At 36.5% G+C, this 19,975-nt stretch overlaps 1 protein-coding gene across 5 annotated transcripts in view; it reads left to right on the top strand.

The window, feature by feature from the left end:
• The window catches only part of csmd3b (CUB and Sushi multiple domains 3b), a 524,461-nt gene that overhangs the window by 333,855 nt on the left and 170,631 nt on the right, over positions 1–19,975 (top strand). For all 5 annotated transcript variants that reach the window (XM_022683312.2, XM_049475470.1, XM_022683311.2 and 2 more), the window contains 5 exons: positions 347–534; positions 2,318–2,506; positions 6,066–6,182; positions 10,043–10,258; positions 10,767–10,955. In XM_022683312.2, coding sequence (XP_022539033.2) covers positions 347–534; positions 2,318–2,506; positions 6,066–6,182; positions 10,043–10,258; positions 10,767–10,955 — 899 coding nt within the window. The remainder of the gene's footprint in view (positions 1–346; positions 535–2,317; positions 2,507–6,065; positions 6,183–10,042; positions 10,259–10,766; positions 10,956–19,975) is intronic.

Genomic DNA, 19,975 nt, shown 5'->3' with positions numbered 1-19,975 from the left:
ATAATATGTGTAATATACAGTATATCAGAACTGCACTTTTACAATTATATTCGGTACACAGTTCACAAATAAGGTGAGTTTTCAACAGGGAAAGTTTGTGGAATTTAAACGTCCACACTGTTTATATTTCTGGCAGAACTGTCAGCTTTAAAGTTTTAAAGACAAGCCTGCACTATTTTAACCACACATATTTGCTTTTTACGGAAATACCTCTTGGACATGTAAGACCTGGTGAAGTTATAAAACATTTAGCAATATCCCTGTTTTAAGACCAATATTGCAGTAGTGAATACTGAACTATACATTGTGCAACCCTTGATTCTTGTTGTGCATATTTGTTGCTCAGGTTTCAGACGGAGTTGAACTGTGATTTCCTGGAAATCCACGATGGACCAAACCTTCTGTCTCCACTGATTGGATCATTTAACGGAACACAAGTGCCTCAGTTCCTGTTCAGCAGCAGTAATCACCTCTACATGCTCTTCACCACCGACAACAGCCGCTCCAACAGCGGCTTCAAGATCGTGTATGAGAGTAAGAGTGTCATTTTGTCGTAGTCTTGAAATGCAAATGTTCCTGGAAGGATGCCTCTTTGGTCTATTTTGTTGAGAGAAAAATATATTTTTACAGATTATCTGCAGATCTTTAAAAGTCCTAAAAAGACATTTGTTTATCTGAAAAATATTATTATTATTTATTTTTTTTTGCACGTGCAGAATTTTTTTTTTTTTTTTTGCACATTTTTTTTTTTTTTGCATTTTTCAGTTTCCATATTTGATGTGCAAGTTAGTTTACTGATTTAACAGCAGACTGAACTAAGCAAAATCAACTGTTTACAGTTCAGAAGGGTACTATGTTCAGGTACATTCACGACTTGCTTGTAGCTTATGACTTACTTAGGAGACAGTGCTGTAGACATGAATAACCCAAAAAATGCATTAAACCATATTTTTAGTGTATATAAAATCATAAAATGTACACTTGTTTGCAATATTGTTTTTTTAGAAGATACAGGAATTACAAGCTTACTGCTAAGTGTGTACCCTAATATTGGGGTGTTTTTTTGGGGTGTAACGTTTTTTTTATCTCGTCTCTGTAGAAGAACCACTTTGGGTGTTGGTTTCTGTCTTTCATGCAGCTCCTCTTGGCATGAAAATGATCTCTAAATCCTAATCCAAATGTGGAAACGTATGTCAAATCAGGAAAGCAGATTAGTTCTATATTTGAGAGTGCAGTGGAAGGGCACAAATCACCCTGCAGGGCTTTCAAACCTCCAAGGTAAACATGTGGTTATCGATGTGACTCAGTTTACTGCACCATGGCAACCACATCCCACAGATTCCAGGATGCTATCCTTATTTGCTTTCTTTTGTTTATTTGTTTGTTTGTTTTGTTTTATTTGTGTTTTTTTTATTATTAGTATTTCTGATCTTTTATTTTTAATCAAAAACATGTGGTTTAGGTTTTTTTATGTATGTTAAATTTATAAAAATGACATTATTACTTTCTTTTTGTGTTCATATTAATTGGATAGTCATTTAAAAAATATATGTATTACAATGTTTAACAGTCCAAAAATAATAAAAAAATAATGTATTTCTTCATATACATTATATTTAGCGTACATATTAAAATTAGTACCAAATGCAACTGTAAATTATTGTTGAAGTTAGTAGTCTCACCACAGTGAGATCCAAAGATCTGAAATGATTACATAAGATACCTTTAGAAAGAGGGTAATAGATGCAGATGAGCCTGGGAAGCAATTGAAAACAAAAAAAAAAAAAAACATTATTTTGAACAATTAGACATTTCATTGCCTGGTAAATAATTTACAAGTGAAACCACTGCCAACATGACCAGCTCTAGCTGCAGTTAAAGAGCAGACCACAATGTGTTTAAAAAGTCTCCAACACTCTGTCAGAGGAAGATCCATAAGAAAAAGACTAGTTTTCCCCCTCAGTCAACACCCAAAAAAAATACTGGCCCTAAACTCATATTTATAAAAATCTTCTCTTTATAAATAATGTGAGTATAGCTATGTGTGATTTCAGCTATCAGCCTCAGACATCCATGCGTTCATGGGTATGTTTTGGCATCATGCAGTCTGACAACTGACAGTTCTATGAATATTATATGAAGAAAGGATTGCGTGAGATGTGTCTTGGATTGGCATTGAATCTTGGATTGGGTGAGGAGTGCTGAGGTTGCTAAAGGAAACATGGCATTTTTGCTGGTTGAAATCATTGAAATAGGTCTCAAATCTCAATTCTTCATGAATAAAGAAAACTAATCTTGTGATGTTGTCCTGTTTTAGGTGTGACGGTGGATGCTTACTCCTGCCTGGATCCAGGAATTCCCGTCAATGGACTCCGCTATGGCCAGGACTTCTCCATCGGCTCCACTGTTTCTTTTGGCTGTGATTCAGGCTACCGGCTCAGTCATGAGGAGCCCCTGGTCTGTGAGAAGAATCACTGGTGGAGCCATCCTCTTCCCACATGCGATGGTAGGCAAACCTCATAAGAATTTAATTTTATTCATGTTATTTAGGACTTAATACAAATCTGATCAGCCAAAATATTTCAGGATGTGGTCTGAGCTACATTTGAGCATGTACGTATCTCTCCAAGACACATTCAACAAACAAAGCCCCTGCCAGTACATTTAAATTTCCCCGTGTAGTACAGCAAAGTCAATCAGTTCAGTTCTATTTAAGAACCTCCAGTGAACATGTGTTTGAAGTAGCTATTCACAAAGGAAAAAATTAAAACACTTATTTGGCAATACTTACAATAATGTATTATATGTATGTAATGTGTACTTGGAGCATATACTGTAAAAAAAAACTTAATAATAATAATAATAATTATTGGTATCGTTATTGGTAATTAAATGAATGGTTCTCAGCATCTAAGAAAGACGTGGATAAGATGGAACTGACACCAGATCTGTTTACTAGATGAAATGTTCTTCGCTCAGTGGTCATTTTCTCTGCCTGTTATAAGACATGGAAAACCTTATTTTTTTGCCAATTTTTAGATTAATCCACCATTTGAATCCTGTAGCTGTGCTATACACTTTGTATATCGGATTGTAATGAGATTTAGGGCCCTCTCTGTTGAGAATGGGTAATTTCACCAACATGCAGAAGAATCATTTTAAACTGGGTGTGATGTGGTCTCCTTTCAGAACGGATGAATCCGATTCCAGGTTTTGTCCAGTCAGAAATTTCACTTCAACCACACACTGGTGTGAGTCTCCATTGCTCCACCAGCCGCTCACGTTCAGTAAATTTGAGCTAGATCCTCTTTTAGAGACTGTACGTGTGACGTAAGTATGTGACGTGGCCAGAAGAACTCCCACGAAAAGCAACCCGACACCACAATTTTTAGAATGAGTATATGAGACTTAGCAGGGCTGGTCGTTCCAGCACACTGGTACAATTAAATATAATATTGTATCCCTTCTCCACTCAGAAATGCTTCTGCTTTCAGTTTAAAAACGAAATTATACGGACTGCCACTTTAACTTTGAATGAGTAGACAATGAATATTACAAATAATAAATTCCAACTTCCATTCAGAGTTCTTCTTATGTAATGTCACCTTGGCCAGTGATAATATGCTTTTGATAATAAGCTCTTATATAATGATGTCAATGTTTCAAATCACCATACTTCATATACATTCTGGGCCTACTTTAGGTACTACAAAAAAAAATGTATTCTGTGTAGCATAAACCAGGGTATCCTCACCCTGGAAGCTTCCCTGCTCATCTGTAATTTATTCTTCTAAGCATATTTAAAGAAGTGATATGTCTTTGAAGATGGTAGATTTCAGCCTATTTCTGGGTCATGAGCTAAAAAACTAGAGGAGAGAGGAATCGAGGAGACATCAATTTAAATTTTGAGATCTAGTCTTAAAAAAGGAGGTCCTACAAAGGGTACTTTGATTGATGCCATAAAAACATGTTTGAAAAAGAGTCTGAAGTTCTTTTTGAAAGACATGACCTTCCATAAAATGTAAAGGATGCTATACAAAAGCCATATTTGGTCGCTTAAAGAACCATGTTGGTAACAGAAATGTATGAGTGGGACTTGATAAAGAACCTGTACATTAATTAAAAATGTATTCACACCCACAGATCTCTGTTACAAACCGATACAAACAAACTGTTCTATAGAGAACCACACATGGTTCTTCTGTGGATCTAAGTTTAAAACTATTTTAGGGGTGCCTCAAACCTTTATTATCAAAAACGGTTCTTTTGTGCAATCACACAGAAAACCCTTTCTGACACCTTAATTTCTAAGAGAATATGACAAAAAGAAGACATTTCGTGTCTGATCAATTGAGGTCAGTGGCAGAGCAATTCTGGGAAAAGAGGTGGGCTGCAGCGAGGCTGCAGCGGTCTTGCACATATTGACACCTCCGCTAAATTGTGGCCTGATGAAATAGGTTACTGGTGTCAAAGCTTCTTAGGTCGCCTGTCCTTTTCCTTTCTGATTACGTTGACACGTTCCCTTTTTGGAGGAGACGAAGCTAAGACAATGGGAGGCCATTAGGCCATCACTGAAGACGATTCTGAAAGGCTATTTACCTTGATGGCTGCTGCAGCTGATAGGAGCTGATCTGCTCGCCAGATTAGTCATTCAGGAGCATTCTTTACCTGCACGTCCTCTATTGAGAAACTCTCACTGAGAATTTGTATGGGGAACCAATAAAAGAAAAGCTTATAGTGTAAACAGCAGTCAGTAAGATCCAACTTGACAGATTTGTAAGCAAAAAAAAAAAAAAAAAAATCTGTGATTCATAATTTTGTTTACAGATTTGTTTCCAGAATGTTAATCATGTTTTTTTTTTACTAATATATCAGATTTTTTCAATTTCCTTTTCATCATCTGTTAAACGAGGTTGACTCCTTCAGCTGACTGCCAAACTTGAGCATTACACATATCTGAGGGCAAAGTGTCATCTTGCATTTTAATGCTAAAAGCAAAACTCAAAGTTAGTGGGTGCTAGGCTAAAAGCTAATCAGGCTACAGTCCACCATAAAAGGTATGTTTTAGTCGGAGGCAAAAATAACTGTATTGTAAATAGGCTTGTAAAACTGACAGCAACACACAATTACTAATTATGAACAACTTTTTTATAGTAAACTGTACCATAAAGAATGTAGCGTTAAGACTCTTGCCCCTATGTAGTGCACCTCAAAAAGTTAGCAGAACACATGTTTAAAACCAAAGCAGTTTGAATGAATACATGATTAAATAGCACCCTTTTGTCATTGTCAAAATGGTCCAATAAGACTTAAGTCTTAAGTCCTTTTTCCTAACTGAAGTCCAAAGCAATGATTCTTTTAAGCACTGGTTTGAACTATTAATTGTTGCATAAGGTTTCACTATTAAATTTTCCCCTACCTGAATAATAATTTTTAATAAAATGTTATGAAATCCTTTAAAATAGTTGTACCATTTTGGGAGAACAGTATGTGTATTTTTTCTGATAAACATCTTTACCTTGAGTGCAGAAGCAATATGCAAAATGGTATAAAAGTAAAGTGAACAGATAAATGGAATTGAGGGCACACAGTAATACAAAATGTATCTAATGAAAGGCTGTGAAAGTCCTGTTGAAGGACACATGTAGCAGGTTAAAAGGAGTAAAGAGAAGGAAGAGGCAGATTTTAGAAGTCAGTTTAGAGAAGTTGCTGAAAGCTAAGGGACAATGCTCAAAAAATGCTTTATAAAACTCTGTACTTACAGCAAGTATTGTGTCATTAATAATTGATACACTGAAGTAGTGTCTAGGGCAGTTGAGTAGAAGTGTTTAGGAGACATTTAACTCCCTCCAGTGGAGTTAAGAGAATTATGATGTAACAGAGTCTTTGCGAAACTCAGTTCATCATTTATTTTCCTTGCATGTAATTCCATTATCCAAAGAGGATCATTTGTACGACAGGGCCATTAGTCCTTAAGTTTTCCTCTGTAATACACATTGTTGTGCAGCACTGTGTTCATGAGAATGAGAGTTGATGTTTGATTCTGTGTTTTATCTGACCTGCAGCTCTGTGTGGCGGTGATGTGCGAGGGCCCGGAGGCACTATTCTGTCCCCAGGTTACCCTGAAGTTTACCCCAGTTCACTTAACTGCACCTGGACGGTGGAGGTCAGCCATGGCAAAGGTAAGATTGCACATACCTCTATCATAACAGTTGATTAGGCTGATCTTGCATCCTCATTTTCCAGGAATGTCCTAATGTCGGGATCTAAAAAAAATGCATCCGGTAAATATTTAGAAATTGTGTGTAATGTTATGACCTTTAAACTGATTTCTCATTAGCTCATCAGTTTTATAGTCACCACATATTATGTCTTCAAATTTTATACAGCTTTAAACTTGTCTCTTTAAGCCATGCCTTCTAGTCACCATAGTCACACAGCAATTTGACACTCTGCTGACCAAAGAAATAGAGCAGGAAAGTGTTTAATAAGAGCAACACATGGTGACTGACCACAGATTAAAACAAACACAAATCAGTTCTGAATTAAGTATTCCAAATGTTCTTTAAGTCCTGTGACTGCAGATGAGGGACAAGATGATGACCAACACGAACTGTGCAGCAACAGATGAGCTCTACAGATTACATCTATAAGGTGGAGCAGCTAGGCAGGAGTATCAAATAGAGTGGAAAGTGAATGAACACAGTGTTAAAAAACTCCAGCAGCACTACTGTATCTGATTCACTCATACCAGCACAACATACACTAATAACACACCAATACCCTGTCAGTGTCTCTGCTGTGCTGAGAATGACCTGCAACCCAAATAATACCAGCTCTGTGGTGGTCCTGTGGGGCCCAGACCATTTAAGAACAGGGGAAAAGGAGGATAATAAAGTGTGCAGAGAAATAGAAGCACTACAGTATGTAGAATCCTACATACTCATTGGAGCTTAAAAATGGATAAACAATTGTGTAGTCATAATGTTTTGCTTGTTCTGTGTGTAGGCTGACTTTAATTACACCCCAAATATTACTTAAGCAATAATACATGAGAGGGAGTGCCTCATGCCTACAACCGCAGCACAGCAGTGCCAATATTACACATTAAAGCACAAACCTTGAGTGTATTATTGTAATTATACCACAGTTTCATTACCTCTGTTTATTAAAAGATTTAAAAGATTACAGAGGACAAGAAAAATTTGATCTGTTTGATTATAAAAACTCTGCGAGTTAAAATAGTTACATTGCTGCTCTGTTTGTAGCTGCGCTGTTTGGTTTATAAGAGCTGCATCAATGCTAGGTTACCTGTATGTGGCAGAGTAATACATGGAGATCTTCAGTTACAGTGCATTACCGGTTGATAATGGCACTCATAGAACGCCTCTCAGCCAATCACATTGCAGCGTCGGAACTAACTGTGGTATAATAATCAATAAATACACACACTGCAGTTCACAAGTTATACTAGTGGGGAGAAAAAAGGCCAGAATCTACTGTTGGTTCTGAGGAAAGTAGAGGTTAATTTGTTTATGTATTTATATTCATTTCGTAGCTGAACAGTTGTAGAAGTGTTTAACTCCCTTTAACTGACAAAAAACAGTACACACAGCTTGAGAGGGCTGCGTCAGTTGTGTTCCTTTGGACACTCAGCCATTGAGGTCTGTAGTATTACTAGCAAACGAACCCAAATAATTCCAAATAACCATTTAAATCTCCTGTATGTGAGTTAAGAACAGATATGTGTCAAACATTTTTGCTGCAAAACTATCCACTTTTTAACCTTAAGTAAAATGAAGCTTGCATGAATAAAAAATCACCAATGTGTAAACCTCACCCAGAAGAGTGCAGCTTGTCCTTCAGAGCATTCATTCCTTGCTGGAGGAGAAATGTCTCCATTTCTTTAACTCCATTATCTTCGGTTTTCCCATAAACACACATCACTGCAAGCACTTTTGACTTCAGAGTGAACTTAAAATCCAGTAATTTGCATAGCACTAAACCTTTTTACTCCTACATTAATCCCTACAATCACAAAGCTGCTAATGCACCCACGGACCCCGTACAAATGCAGTGTAGGGGGGAAAAAACATATAAGGCCCTTATAATACCTTTGCCATCCCAGATTACCTTTAACGTATTGGAAGGAGTGTTTGCCCTCCAGGTAGCTGAGATTAACTTATTGGAACAGGAGCGTAAACATTCTGTTTTGATTAATCTAATAGTGGGGACTACTACGTGGCTGAACTGGCAAATAAACAGAGTACGAGCTGCTGGAGTCTATCAAGTGCCCCTGCTAAAGACTTCCTGAGGATAAAGTGCGGTGAATGCAGATTTAGGCTGTGGTCCATGCCCTGCTGTATGAAATATCATTGCAGACGCTTTGAGTTCAGAATAATGAAAGTTTCTCTGAATTTTAATTTCCCTGGGCTGATAAAGCATTCAATACGGGAGATCATTATGTTTCGTGGAGGAATCGTGCAGAATTGAAATGCTGCTCCATCTGTCTCAGACTGTTATCAAAGAAGGGGGGAATTGTAGGGAATCCATGGGTCTCTTTGTAAGAGCTTCACCCTGAAACGTATTGATGTTTAGTTTTTTCTTTTTAGCCCTTATCGGCGTTAGTCATTTTCTGTGCTGTTTAATGCAATAAAATTGCTTTTTTTGCAGTTACATTCAGTTTTAACAAACTAAGAATCTAAACGTTTTAATTGTTTATTTATAATGTAACAAACATCCAGATTATGACAAAAATGTTAAAAGCAAAATTGTATTGAATAAAAGTTAAATAAATAAATAAAATAAATAAAAGAACTTAAATGCAAATGTGACACTAATTCAAAATTTTGTCGTTTTGATTAAATGTGTATTAATTTTCATGGTCTACCAGTCATATGTCATATATGTTTTCTAAGGATATTCTGATCTAGTTTTTTGTGGCACTTGATCTTATCTGAGAAACTAAGAAACTTGATGAGTCAATTGTTGTGTTCGTATAAATAGTTGTGTAATAGCTATGCTGCTAATTAATATTGAAATAATTTCGTTTTAGTAAGTAATTGGTATCATGTGCTGTTATGGACTGATGGTAGTGTTTTGGTAGCCAATCGCTGCTGAGTAAAATTACATAGCCAGCTCAAGATGGTTAAACAGGTTAATCAGCTTGGCTTTTGGCCAGCATATAGTGTATTTATGTTTGTGTTTGATGATTTAGCTGGTCTACATGCATGAGCTACTTGATCAAGCTATTTAACCAAGCTTGACAATTCTGGTCAAAATAGCAAAACCAAGCTGATTTACCAAGATCAAAATCAACTGTAGTGCATTATGCTGACAAAAGCTGGTTAACCCACTGGCTTACCAATATATGTTATGTATTCTTTAGAATGACCAGGTTTTCAACCACCTTGCCCATCAAAGGCTAGTTTAGACCCTCTAAATCCAGCTACCAGCAAAAGCTGGTCTTGAGCTGGATTCTTCAGAATGAACATGTTCTAGTGTGATTACTATTTTATAATTCCATCTGACTGACCTATCTAGCTATTTGACTGCAGTATGATAATTCCATGTGACATGAGTGTATGTTTTTCATTGACTACTGACTAACATAACTGTTTTATAGTGTGGAGAATGTGCTGTCTCTACAGCATGTGTATATTAGCCTACTCTCGTTTTTGACCATGCTCTTCAGTGCAGATAATAAAGCAGAATCCTCACTCCTGCAGACTGTAAATAATGTCTAAAGCAGAATTTCTCGACGAGAAATTGTGTCCCTGGTTGAGAAACACTGGTTTTGAGGATAACAGTGACTGCTTCTAGAACACAGTGGTTAAAAGAAGGTTTGAAACTGGACCAGGTTTAAAATAGCCCTTACACAATCCATGTCTTAACATCTCTACAAATAACTGCATACTTTTGTTATCACTGCTGGTATTTGTTTTCTTTATAGGGTTTTTGAGTGGTTTCAAATGTCTGTATTGGACTGAATCATTATTATAAGGAACTTTAATTAGATTGTTGTTTTGATTTTGCTCAATAGGTGTCCAGTTTACCTTTAACACTTTCCACCTTGAGGATCACCATGATTACCTGCTCATCACAGAGAACGGAAGCTTTGTCCAGCCTCTTGCCCGCCTCACAGGTGCTGAACTTCCATCACCCATCAACGCCGGCCTGTTTGGAAACTTCAAGGCCCAATTGCGCTTCATCTCCGATTTCTCCATCTCTTACGAGGGCTTCAACATTACATTTTCAGGTCAGCCTTGTGCAGATATGTCCTATAGACAGTGTGAATGTGGCTAGGTTGACTATTTAGCACTTTTTACACAACATTACTCTGTCCTTGTGGACTTGTAAAAGCTTTACGATGTTATTATTGGTTTGTTACTCTTAATATGCCCTTAGGCGCAGGTCGCTTCACTGGGGTTTATCATTCTAATTAATGAAGTGATCCTTCCATTAGCAGTCAAAGGTCATTTTTTAAAGTTTAACTGCAGAGCAATGTGAGCTAGTAGGGCATGTTCAAGGTGGCCTGCAGGTCTGCTGCGTTTATTCATGAACGACAATTTATGCATATATACTTTTAACTCTCCCTGCAGGTCACAAGAAACATTTTCATTTTGGTATTAGGGTGAAACCATCTAGATTTATGACAAAGCATATTACCAGTGGAGTACAAACTCTCTTTATAATATGAAATTTTGCATTTAGTGGCACCCAAAAGCTTTATTATTCTTTATTATCTTGATGTCAATGTTGTGCAGAGTACAACCTGGAACCATGTGATGAACCTGGAGTGCCACAGTTTGGGCGTCGCAATGGCTACAGTTTTGGCATTGGGGATAAACTCACATTCTCCTGCAACATGGGGTACCGTCTGGAGGGGGCACCGGAGATCATTTGCCTGGGAGGGGGCCGGCGCATGTGGAGCGCACCTCTGCCAAGGTGTGTGGGTACGTTGTCAGCTGCTTTCATTCATTTCAACTTTCTCTTTTTAGTAATTTCTATTTACCGCTCTGCTGTACTCCACATGGACGTAACATACATCAATTATTCAGTATGTCCCAGTTTATTTAACCTACCTTCAGTACCTAAAGTCAAAAGACCATTTTATCAGATACACATGTGATTGTAATCAACCATGATCTGAGCTCTATATTATCTCCTAACATGCACTTAGCAATCTTCTGTCATAGTTCGTAACCATTTTGCATCTTGCATTAATTGTGATGTCATTTTCTACTTTAGCTAATAAAACACTGTTAATTAACTATGCAATTAACATGAGAAAGCTGGATGTAAATGTAAAAAAAATCTCTATAAAACAAAACAGAAAACCACAAAAGCAAGCAGACACAGTGCAGTATATAAACAGCAGCATGAACTGTGCACATGCAAAACTCAATTGAAAAACACACAGCCTGACAACCTTTAGCAACAAAGAATTAAGGTTGTCATATTCCAAAAAATGTATTAGAATCTATTTAGCATATTTTGCTATCGGCTACAAGGATGCATTTTGTGCCTGATACACATTTTTTTCTACACCAATCAATATATGAGGTCTAAAGCCTAAATGCTTTAAATTAATAGAATCATTTATCCCACAAGATTCACGCTTCAAGTAAAGAGCAAGTTAACAGTGTCACTGCAATAAACACACAAACATTTTGACTGTAAACAATGAATTGAAAAAATGTAATATAAAAAAAACATTAATAACCAAAGAACAATGTCTTGTATTCAAGTTAAAAGGTCTGTTTCCTAATCAGTGTTTTAACACACTGATAGAGATTTTTGTGTTGATAATATCTGTGTTTGTCGTATTATTTTGAATTCTTCTGAGAAAACAAAATTACTTTTAAACATTATTTGCTGCAGCACCCAAGAATTGTCTACATACTACAGCTTTCTATCATGTTTGGTTCTATATAAATGTACAGGTTTTACAAACATAAAAAATGGTTCTTCCATGGCAATACATACAGAAGAAACTGTAGTGTCTGTAGCTGATATGCGAGCGTACCTGAACTCTTAATCCTTTGAACATTAATTTTAACATTGGTCTTTTAAGTGTAGGTATGACTGTAAGATCACATCCATCTGTTATAAGTGGATGCTGATTAGCAACAGTTATTACAGCAGGTAGGAGTTATTTGGTTTCCTCATGGTCATGTTGTGCAGAGTTTATCAAGGATCTTCATTGGCCCCATGGCAATGTGTGGGTTAATCCAATCTGACTGTGGCTGCCTCCCTGCTGGTGTGCTGGGAGGCTGGTTACAGGGGAATGACGGAATCCTATTACTGGTGGATGGTTGAGTCCTGCTGTCTCCCTGGATGCACTCCGTGTGGACATATGAAGCAGTTACATTCTCCTATAGACCATATTGCAGAGGCATGGCTGTAATCTAGCCTCCAGGCTAATTCCAATATCTTCATGGTCACCTTCAGATTTTGCACTTACTTGACACCTGCTGAGGACTAATGCAATGATTTCCAACTGGCAGTGTCCAGATGCAGTGTTTCAGTGTGGCTCGCAAGCCAGCATCAAGTGAAGGAGAGTGCAATTATGAAGCATCCATCAAACCCAGACAGCATCGCCTGAAACCGCATCTCCTGGAACTTATCCATGCATACCTGGAGACAGTGGCATAAACAAAGTGGCAATTACAATAATGGAGAACTTTCCCAGGTTTCCTAGGTTTCCCAGTTTTTTTTTTTTTTCATAGGAAGAGCATTCAACAGTCATTTTTCACATTAATTGAAAAAAAAATAGATTACGAACATTCATCATCACGGTTATTATTCTTGTGTTTTTGTTGTTTGTTTGTTTTGTCCTTCTGGTTTTAAGTATCTTTGCCCTTGCATACTCATGCAGTACTACAGCACTGCTAGACCTTTAGTCTCTTTAAGAGTTTAGAACTAACAGAGAGTTGGTGTGCGGTTTTGAAAAAAAAATTGTATGAGGCATCTGAGCCAGATTTGGATTAAATAGAGACATACCGTTTCAGGTTTATAAGGTTAGTAGATCAGTTTCCATGCATTTTAATTAATTAGTTTATTTAAATAAAATAATTTATTAAAATATATCATTCTATTGGTAGATGAAGTTAAGTATTAATTGTGTTACTCAACAAAGGAAAAACAGATGATAAATACAGTATATGTAGACAATTTATAAAAGATGAACAACCAACTGTGAATAAATAAAGAATAAAAACAATATACAATACAGTGTGTGCTTGGTAAACTAAACTTCCCAACTGCACAACACCATCATTTCAGAAAACACAACTCCCCTGTTCTGCAGCTCAATTTTGAGCGGTTTATTCCCCTCTAGCCCAAATCTAGCAGTAGGTTTATGTTTAGGTTTATGTTTATCTGCTACCTTTTCTGTTTTTATAATTTTCAAGATTAGTCAAGCTGTTTTTTTTGCAATTCTGTGTCAGCAATGGGTGCAACTTAAGAGTAGATGCATGCCTTTATATTTGTATGGCATTGCTGTTTTTCAAAATCCTAGTATCTTCAATATAGCAAGGAAAATAAAGCTTGGATAACATTTAATTAGCTCAAAATTGAAATTGAAATGGTGCCAACATAAAATATTTGTATAACAACCACATAATTAACAATATCAGATATATCAGAATATTTACACAGACTTCACTTTAATAAAGATGTCATATTAGTCAGTGTGTAAAGCACATTAGACCCCACAGTTGCCACTCGAGAAAGCCAACAAAGGGAGTCTTGAGAGACAGACAAATAGAGTGTATAAATCACAGTGACATGACAGTAACAGAGGCTTCAACTTTCCCTCACATCGATCACTAACAATCGATTTCCACATTCCAAACAAAAAAATAAATGTTGTGCACCCCCTCCTCTCCCCTATCACCACCCTTTTCTTTTTAAATGAGGACAAATAGGCTTTGTGGCTCAGACAGGAGGCCAGGAGTGAGTGCTGGCCAACATATAAGAAACAGATTCAACCCTCAATCCCAATTTCCTAACTCCTTCTGGCCTCAGCACTCACAAAACAAATTCAGAGTGTTATTGTGTGTCCAATTGCACCCGAAGTTAAGTCATAAGACTTTGAAAGTTCCTCCAGGATGAGTGTTTTAATAAAAATAATCACACAGGTCAGCTTTAGGGGATATACATCCAAAGCTGATGGTGAATCCTGGAAGAAAGAACCAATACTTTTCCTCCTTGCTAACTTTAATCTATTCCTCAAGATTAATCTCTGAGACAGTAAAGTGTGTTGCAGCCCCCAATCTATCTCTTATAGTGCCATTAATCAAAAGCAGGTGGCGTTTATGAGGACAGCCAAGCCCATTTGGTAGGCTGCAGTAAGAGCCACATTACTGATGCCATTCTGTGTTTTACACCTTTTAAGGGACGACCTGAAGCGATTTCTACTACACTTACTGATTACAAGTCTGGAAATAAATTAATCAGGTTATTGTGTTTCTTTTTTTTATTGTGTTTTACAGTAATTATTAACTGCACTGTTCCTTAATCATGTGATAGAGCGCCATCAGAGCCATATACAATGCCACTCAATACTGCGTATTGGCAGGTATGAATTTTGACACTAATTGAAAACGCACTTAAATAGAAGCTTCTAGATAGATGGTTTGTTTACTAGAGCAACATGGATTAGATTAAGGGTGCCATTTTACAGTGGCCGCTGTGCTGTAAGTAATGACATCGTGTTTAGTAGGTCCTCATCTAAGTGTGTCTTTTGTGTAGCATGATGCATCACCTTGCTCATCTGATGGCGCCCCAGGCAGAAGTCAGTGAAATAGAGCTGGGGCCAGCAAGCAAAACCATTACTGTGCTCACTATTTAGTCAGTGTTGCAGTGTACCATAGAAACATATATATAGAATTAAAGTTGCTCCTGTTCATAGGTGCAAAATCTAATGCTGTGTTGGCCTAACCATTAGTCCTTATACTTATTTCCAGTGATGCAAGTTTAGACTCCTATAGGTATAAATAGTGAGAGACCAAAATATTCAAAACTGAAGGTCAGATCACCAAAACATATTTTAAATCACTATTAAAATCTGATAAAAAAAAAAAAAAAACATTTTGAATATTTTATAGCATGTGGCTCAATAATGCACAGAAATTCATAATTTTTCAGCTTGGTCTTGCTATTGCTCTTGCACAGATCTTCACATCAAGCAGGGGTTACCATCGACCCTCTTCCTCTCTCAGGCTCTTCTTGTTGAAGGGCGGTATCCTTAAACAGTCGTTATGTTAACTTATATTATCAGGGCAACACATGGCATGTTTGTTACTTAAGTTGCAAAGTTACTCAAAAAGCAAACAAAGTAATTTGATCATTAGGTACCCTTAGTCAGGCAACCAGTTAGCCATATTCATTCAATAATATGTTTCAGCTGATTGAACACAGCCAGGCTCGAATGAAGCCAGTCCAGGTAATTGTAGAACTGTTAATTACAATTAGTTACTTAGTTAATTACAATTATTAACACAGTAAGCCATGACATATATATATATATATATATATATATATATATATATATATACATTCTAAACATATGGGATAGTATATATACAGTTCTAGGATTGCTCCATGTCTCCAGTAGAGTAGTGGAATTCATCAAGAACAGGGGTGTCTATTCTTATCCAAAAAGGGTCAGTGTGGCTGCAGGTCTTCACTCCAGCCAAGCAGAAGCACATCAGTTGTTTGAAGACTGACCAACTGATTAAACAGTGGAATCAGGTGTGCTGCTGGTTGAGAAATCTGCAGTTGATAAGATTGGACACCCCTGATCTAGGAAATAATCAAAGGGTTTTTTGGAAGTCTAAGGTCTCCAGATAATTGAAGTGCCTAGGTCATTTAGCCCTTTTCCGATAATGTTCTACAGACAGTTCAAAATATAACCTATAAGTCTAATAGGAAATTTCACAGTAGAAACACCATACTGACATTCATATATGGTGGTGTTGGTGGGATGATGTGGACATGATTCTTTTGCCATAGAATCATAACTTATTACAGAAGGAACCATGTATTTCTTATAGTTTCATGAGCTAAATCTAAACTGGTTTATAGTGCAAGTAAGTGATTAAAAAGGGAAAAGAGAGGCCACATCTAAATGGCTACAATAAATATTTTAGAATGACCCAGTCAATGCCTTACCTCAACAGAGATGCTGTGGTTGGTCACTTCATCTTTTTAATAGAGTTGTTCTGGCAAAAAAGCTTCGGAACCTACCAGTATATCTGAATTAAAGCATCTCTGCCAAGAAAAGTCTTGTCAGAGTCTTCCATTAACACATTGGGAACAATATGAAAAGCTGAAATCATAGGATATGATGGATGCTGTTATGCAAAAGGTTTTTCATTTCACTGGGATAGTTTTTACACAGGTGTTGCATGTTTGATAAGTTTAGACCTAAAAAGCATTGGCTGTAAGAAATAAATGTGTTATTAGAGTAAAAAATCTGGAATGGGGCAACATTTTTTTATAATATAAAATAACTGCCAAAATAAAATTCTAACAATCACTTCATAATTAGCAGATATAAAAGATATAAACAGATTAATATATATATATATATATATATATATATATATATATATATATATATATATATATATATATTCTTTCAAAGGAACCAGTTGTGTAAACAGCCCACTAATTGCATTCTTGTAGTCGCCACATATGCTAGAGCTTTTAGACAGTCAGTCACAGCTGTATGTAGACCATGAAAAATTAAAACTGTCCAGTATTAGACATCAGTCAACCTCCACCACAGTGTTCTCCAACCCTTTACCTGGTCAGGTCCCCTCCTGCAGGTTTTATGTCCAATCCAAATCAGGTTCTAATGTTGAGATTGAGGGCTGGAGCAGGACAGCTGATACTGATTTGCTATGAAAGCAAGCATATTCTTTTAATTAGATATCAAAACCATATGTACACCTACTAACTGCTCATTTTGCATTTCTTTTAAAATATTACTTTAAAGTGTTAACAAGAGTTTAATACCTTTTGTTTGGGTAATCTCTTCTTTCAGAAAAAGGCTTTCTTGTGAATTTTACAGCATTGTTGTTAGAATTTGATTGCATTCTGCAAAAGGGGAAAAATTAATGAGGTTCTTGACGATGTTGGATGATACCTTACTCCCCTCCCTAACTCCCTAACTTATCCCAAAAGTGATTATGGAGAACTATCATTCCAGAGAACACAGTTCTGTATGTTTGTTTTATCTTTTAGTCCTAATCTATTGACAGTATTTCTACTCTTTAGGGACAACAGAAGCTGTGTGTGTGCATTTGCACATCTTTGTAAGCCTAAGGTAACCTAAAGTAAATACATGCATTCATTAGAATGTGTTGTCCGCAAGCATTTGGGCATGTAGTGTATGTATGTGATTTCTTATTCTCTTAGCTTTTTTCTTTTAGCAACTCAGCATTTTGTTTAGGAGTCATTTACCATGAATCTGCTTCTTAGTGTATAAAATGTAAAGCATGTCAAATTGCAACAGATTTTTACATATTCATCAAATTTATAGACATAGCTTGGCAAATTGTGCCCAGATAGGATTTGTAACACAGCCCACAGTGTTTCATACTATGCAATGACACTGCCATATGATTCTGAAATAGTGTTATCAATTATTAATGTGAAACCATCAGTTGGGTTCTTTGCACTGCATAATAGTCAGAACGCTTAATTGCTGATGTAAAAACATTGGAAAATATTGCTGACCGTATTTCAAGCTTGCAAGTTTTGTCGCAGTCCCATTTTTCACCATATATTCCATTCTTATTCACTACATTAAAAAAGATCATTAGCATAGATATTAAATCTGTAGTCGGAGGCCAGTATGGACTGTAAGTTATAGAATTTGGGACATTTTTGCACATTTTTTTTTTTTTAATGATGACTAGTAGAGTGTCATTGCTGCAAATGCTACCGACAATGATTTAGTAGATGCAGATGATGAACTGGGCAAATGCTTCATAGCTGCAAAATGTGCGGTGTGAGTTTTCTACTCATAACTTTGTAATGTGTCCTTTTGCCTTTTATTCACATATACCAAACTTTGCAAATAACTTGTATTTTCTTGTGCTACAAATGTAGTTAATGAAATTTGAACTGATAGCTGGAACAGGAGATGAAAGATAATGTTGAACAAGCAAAGTAGGCAGAAGAATGAAATATAAGAGAGATTTAAAAGTATTGAGAAGTTTCAAGTGATTTGACTGCAGAACAGCAGGTAAAACTTTCAGAAGCTAAAGAAAAGAAAAGGCAGAAGAAGTAAAGCTCTCTCCTGCTTGGACAGAATGTAAATGATGAGGTGACTGGGCTGCTGATGGTAAGACAGCTGTAAAATGTTGACAAATGGCTGTTCAGTGAAAGCACTTTAAAAGAGGAAAAATCACCTTGATTCTACTTAGAGCAGATGTAACAGCGTGGTTGGGCTCTCCATACCTGACGTCCTTTTAATTTGTCACATGCTTTACTGATGCAGCGAACACTGACACTGTTTGTTGTCACAACTTTCACCCACAGACAAACAGTAATAGTGTTGTTTTCACTATATTGCCCATTTCTCATCCTATCTAGACTTTATTTATTGGAAAATATACAGCGTTAATCCATAAACAGTGATTATACTGGAGACGTGTGGCTGCAGTGGGGGATCCAGCTAAACTGCACAAGATGACTCACACAATAAATCTGCTTCCACTCGCTGTTTAAGATTTCAGACGCCACCAGTTTCTTTATTACTGTTATTATTATTATCGGTGGGCGGGAGTGTGTGCTTCTATAAAGGAAATAATAATGAACATAAAGCTACAATGATGAATACAATTGCTTACAGGACCAACAGAGTCAAATGAGGAGCGTAAAGGAAGTAGTAATGATGAAATGATATATTTTCTGCAGCCACAGTAAATTCTACAGGCCATAGACTAGTTAAAGAAACACAACAATAAGAAACGTACTGCAGAATCTGTGTGTGTAAATGTCTACTAAATAAATTGTGACAAATTAATGGGTGGTGGTGCAACAGATGAATGCAGTTTTCAGAAATATAAAATACAATATATTAACCAGTTATCCAACAAAACAAGATCTACCTACCTACCTATTCAGAAGTATTAATATAAAGCGCCACATAGACAGACCTAACTGCATAGGTAACTGAATACGTCAGCATTTTTTTTCCCCCACACTTCTAACACATAGGCTCCAGCTGGCTTATCAGTAGTCACACATATGGATGGCTATGGAAAACTCTAATAGGGCTACATGGTGATGTCACCAGAAACAGCCCAACTCTTGCAATTGTGTTGCAGAACATGTGCATTCCTTTCCATTTTCACAGACATTTTAAAGCTAACTCTGCCCAGAAGTATTTTCTGTGGTTGTCTGTTGTAGTGATTTTGTAGTATGAGAACTGTCGGCAGGAAAGGATACATTGGTTGCATCCTCAAAATTGCTCTGAACATAGGATGCATTTTTGGACTATATACAAAGAGTTCTCCACTTTGGAACAGTCTTCGAGAAAGCCTGAGCTTTGAGACAGAGCTTTTTTTATCCTATCTTATGTGCATGCTTTTGAACACTTTAAAGTTAGTTGTTGTGATTAGTTACACCGAGAGCATATTTAAATCCAATTTATGTCTCCTTCGCAGCTCCTTAATCAAGCATAGAAGCTTGAGCATACAAACGTAGAAGTATAAAAGGTTGTACAAATTGCAAACTGTTTTTGAGTGGAAAAGTAGATGTTTTTTTTTTCATGATTCATGAATTTCATGAATAAATCATTGCTGTGCATGCAGTTTTTGTTATGGGAAGAACATACATTTGCATTTCTTGACATGAAAAATGGAATTAGGTCAATATGAAGTATAAATGAATGTAAGCACATTTCATTACATAACTCACTATATAACAATATGTATATACATAATTACACTTA

This window comes from Astyanax mexicanus, chromosome 3, assembly GCF_023375975.1.
Source record: "Astyanax mexicanus isolate ESR-SI-001 chromosome 3, AstMex3_surface, whole genome shotgun sequence".
NCBI lineage: Eukaryota > Metazoa > Chordata > Actinopteri > Characiformes > Acestrorhamphidae > Astyanax > Astyanax mexicanus.
Note: the sequence above shows the minus strand (reverse complement) of the source record. Positions and strands in the feature narration are given on the sequence as shown.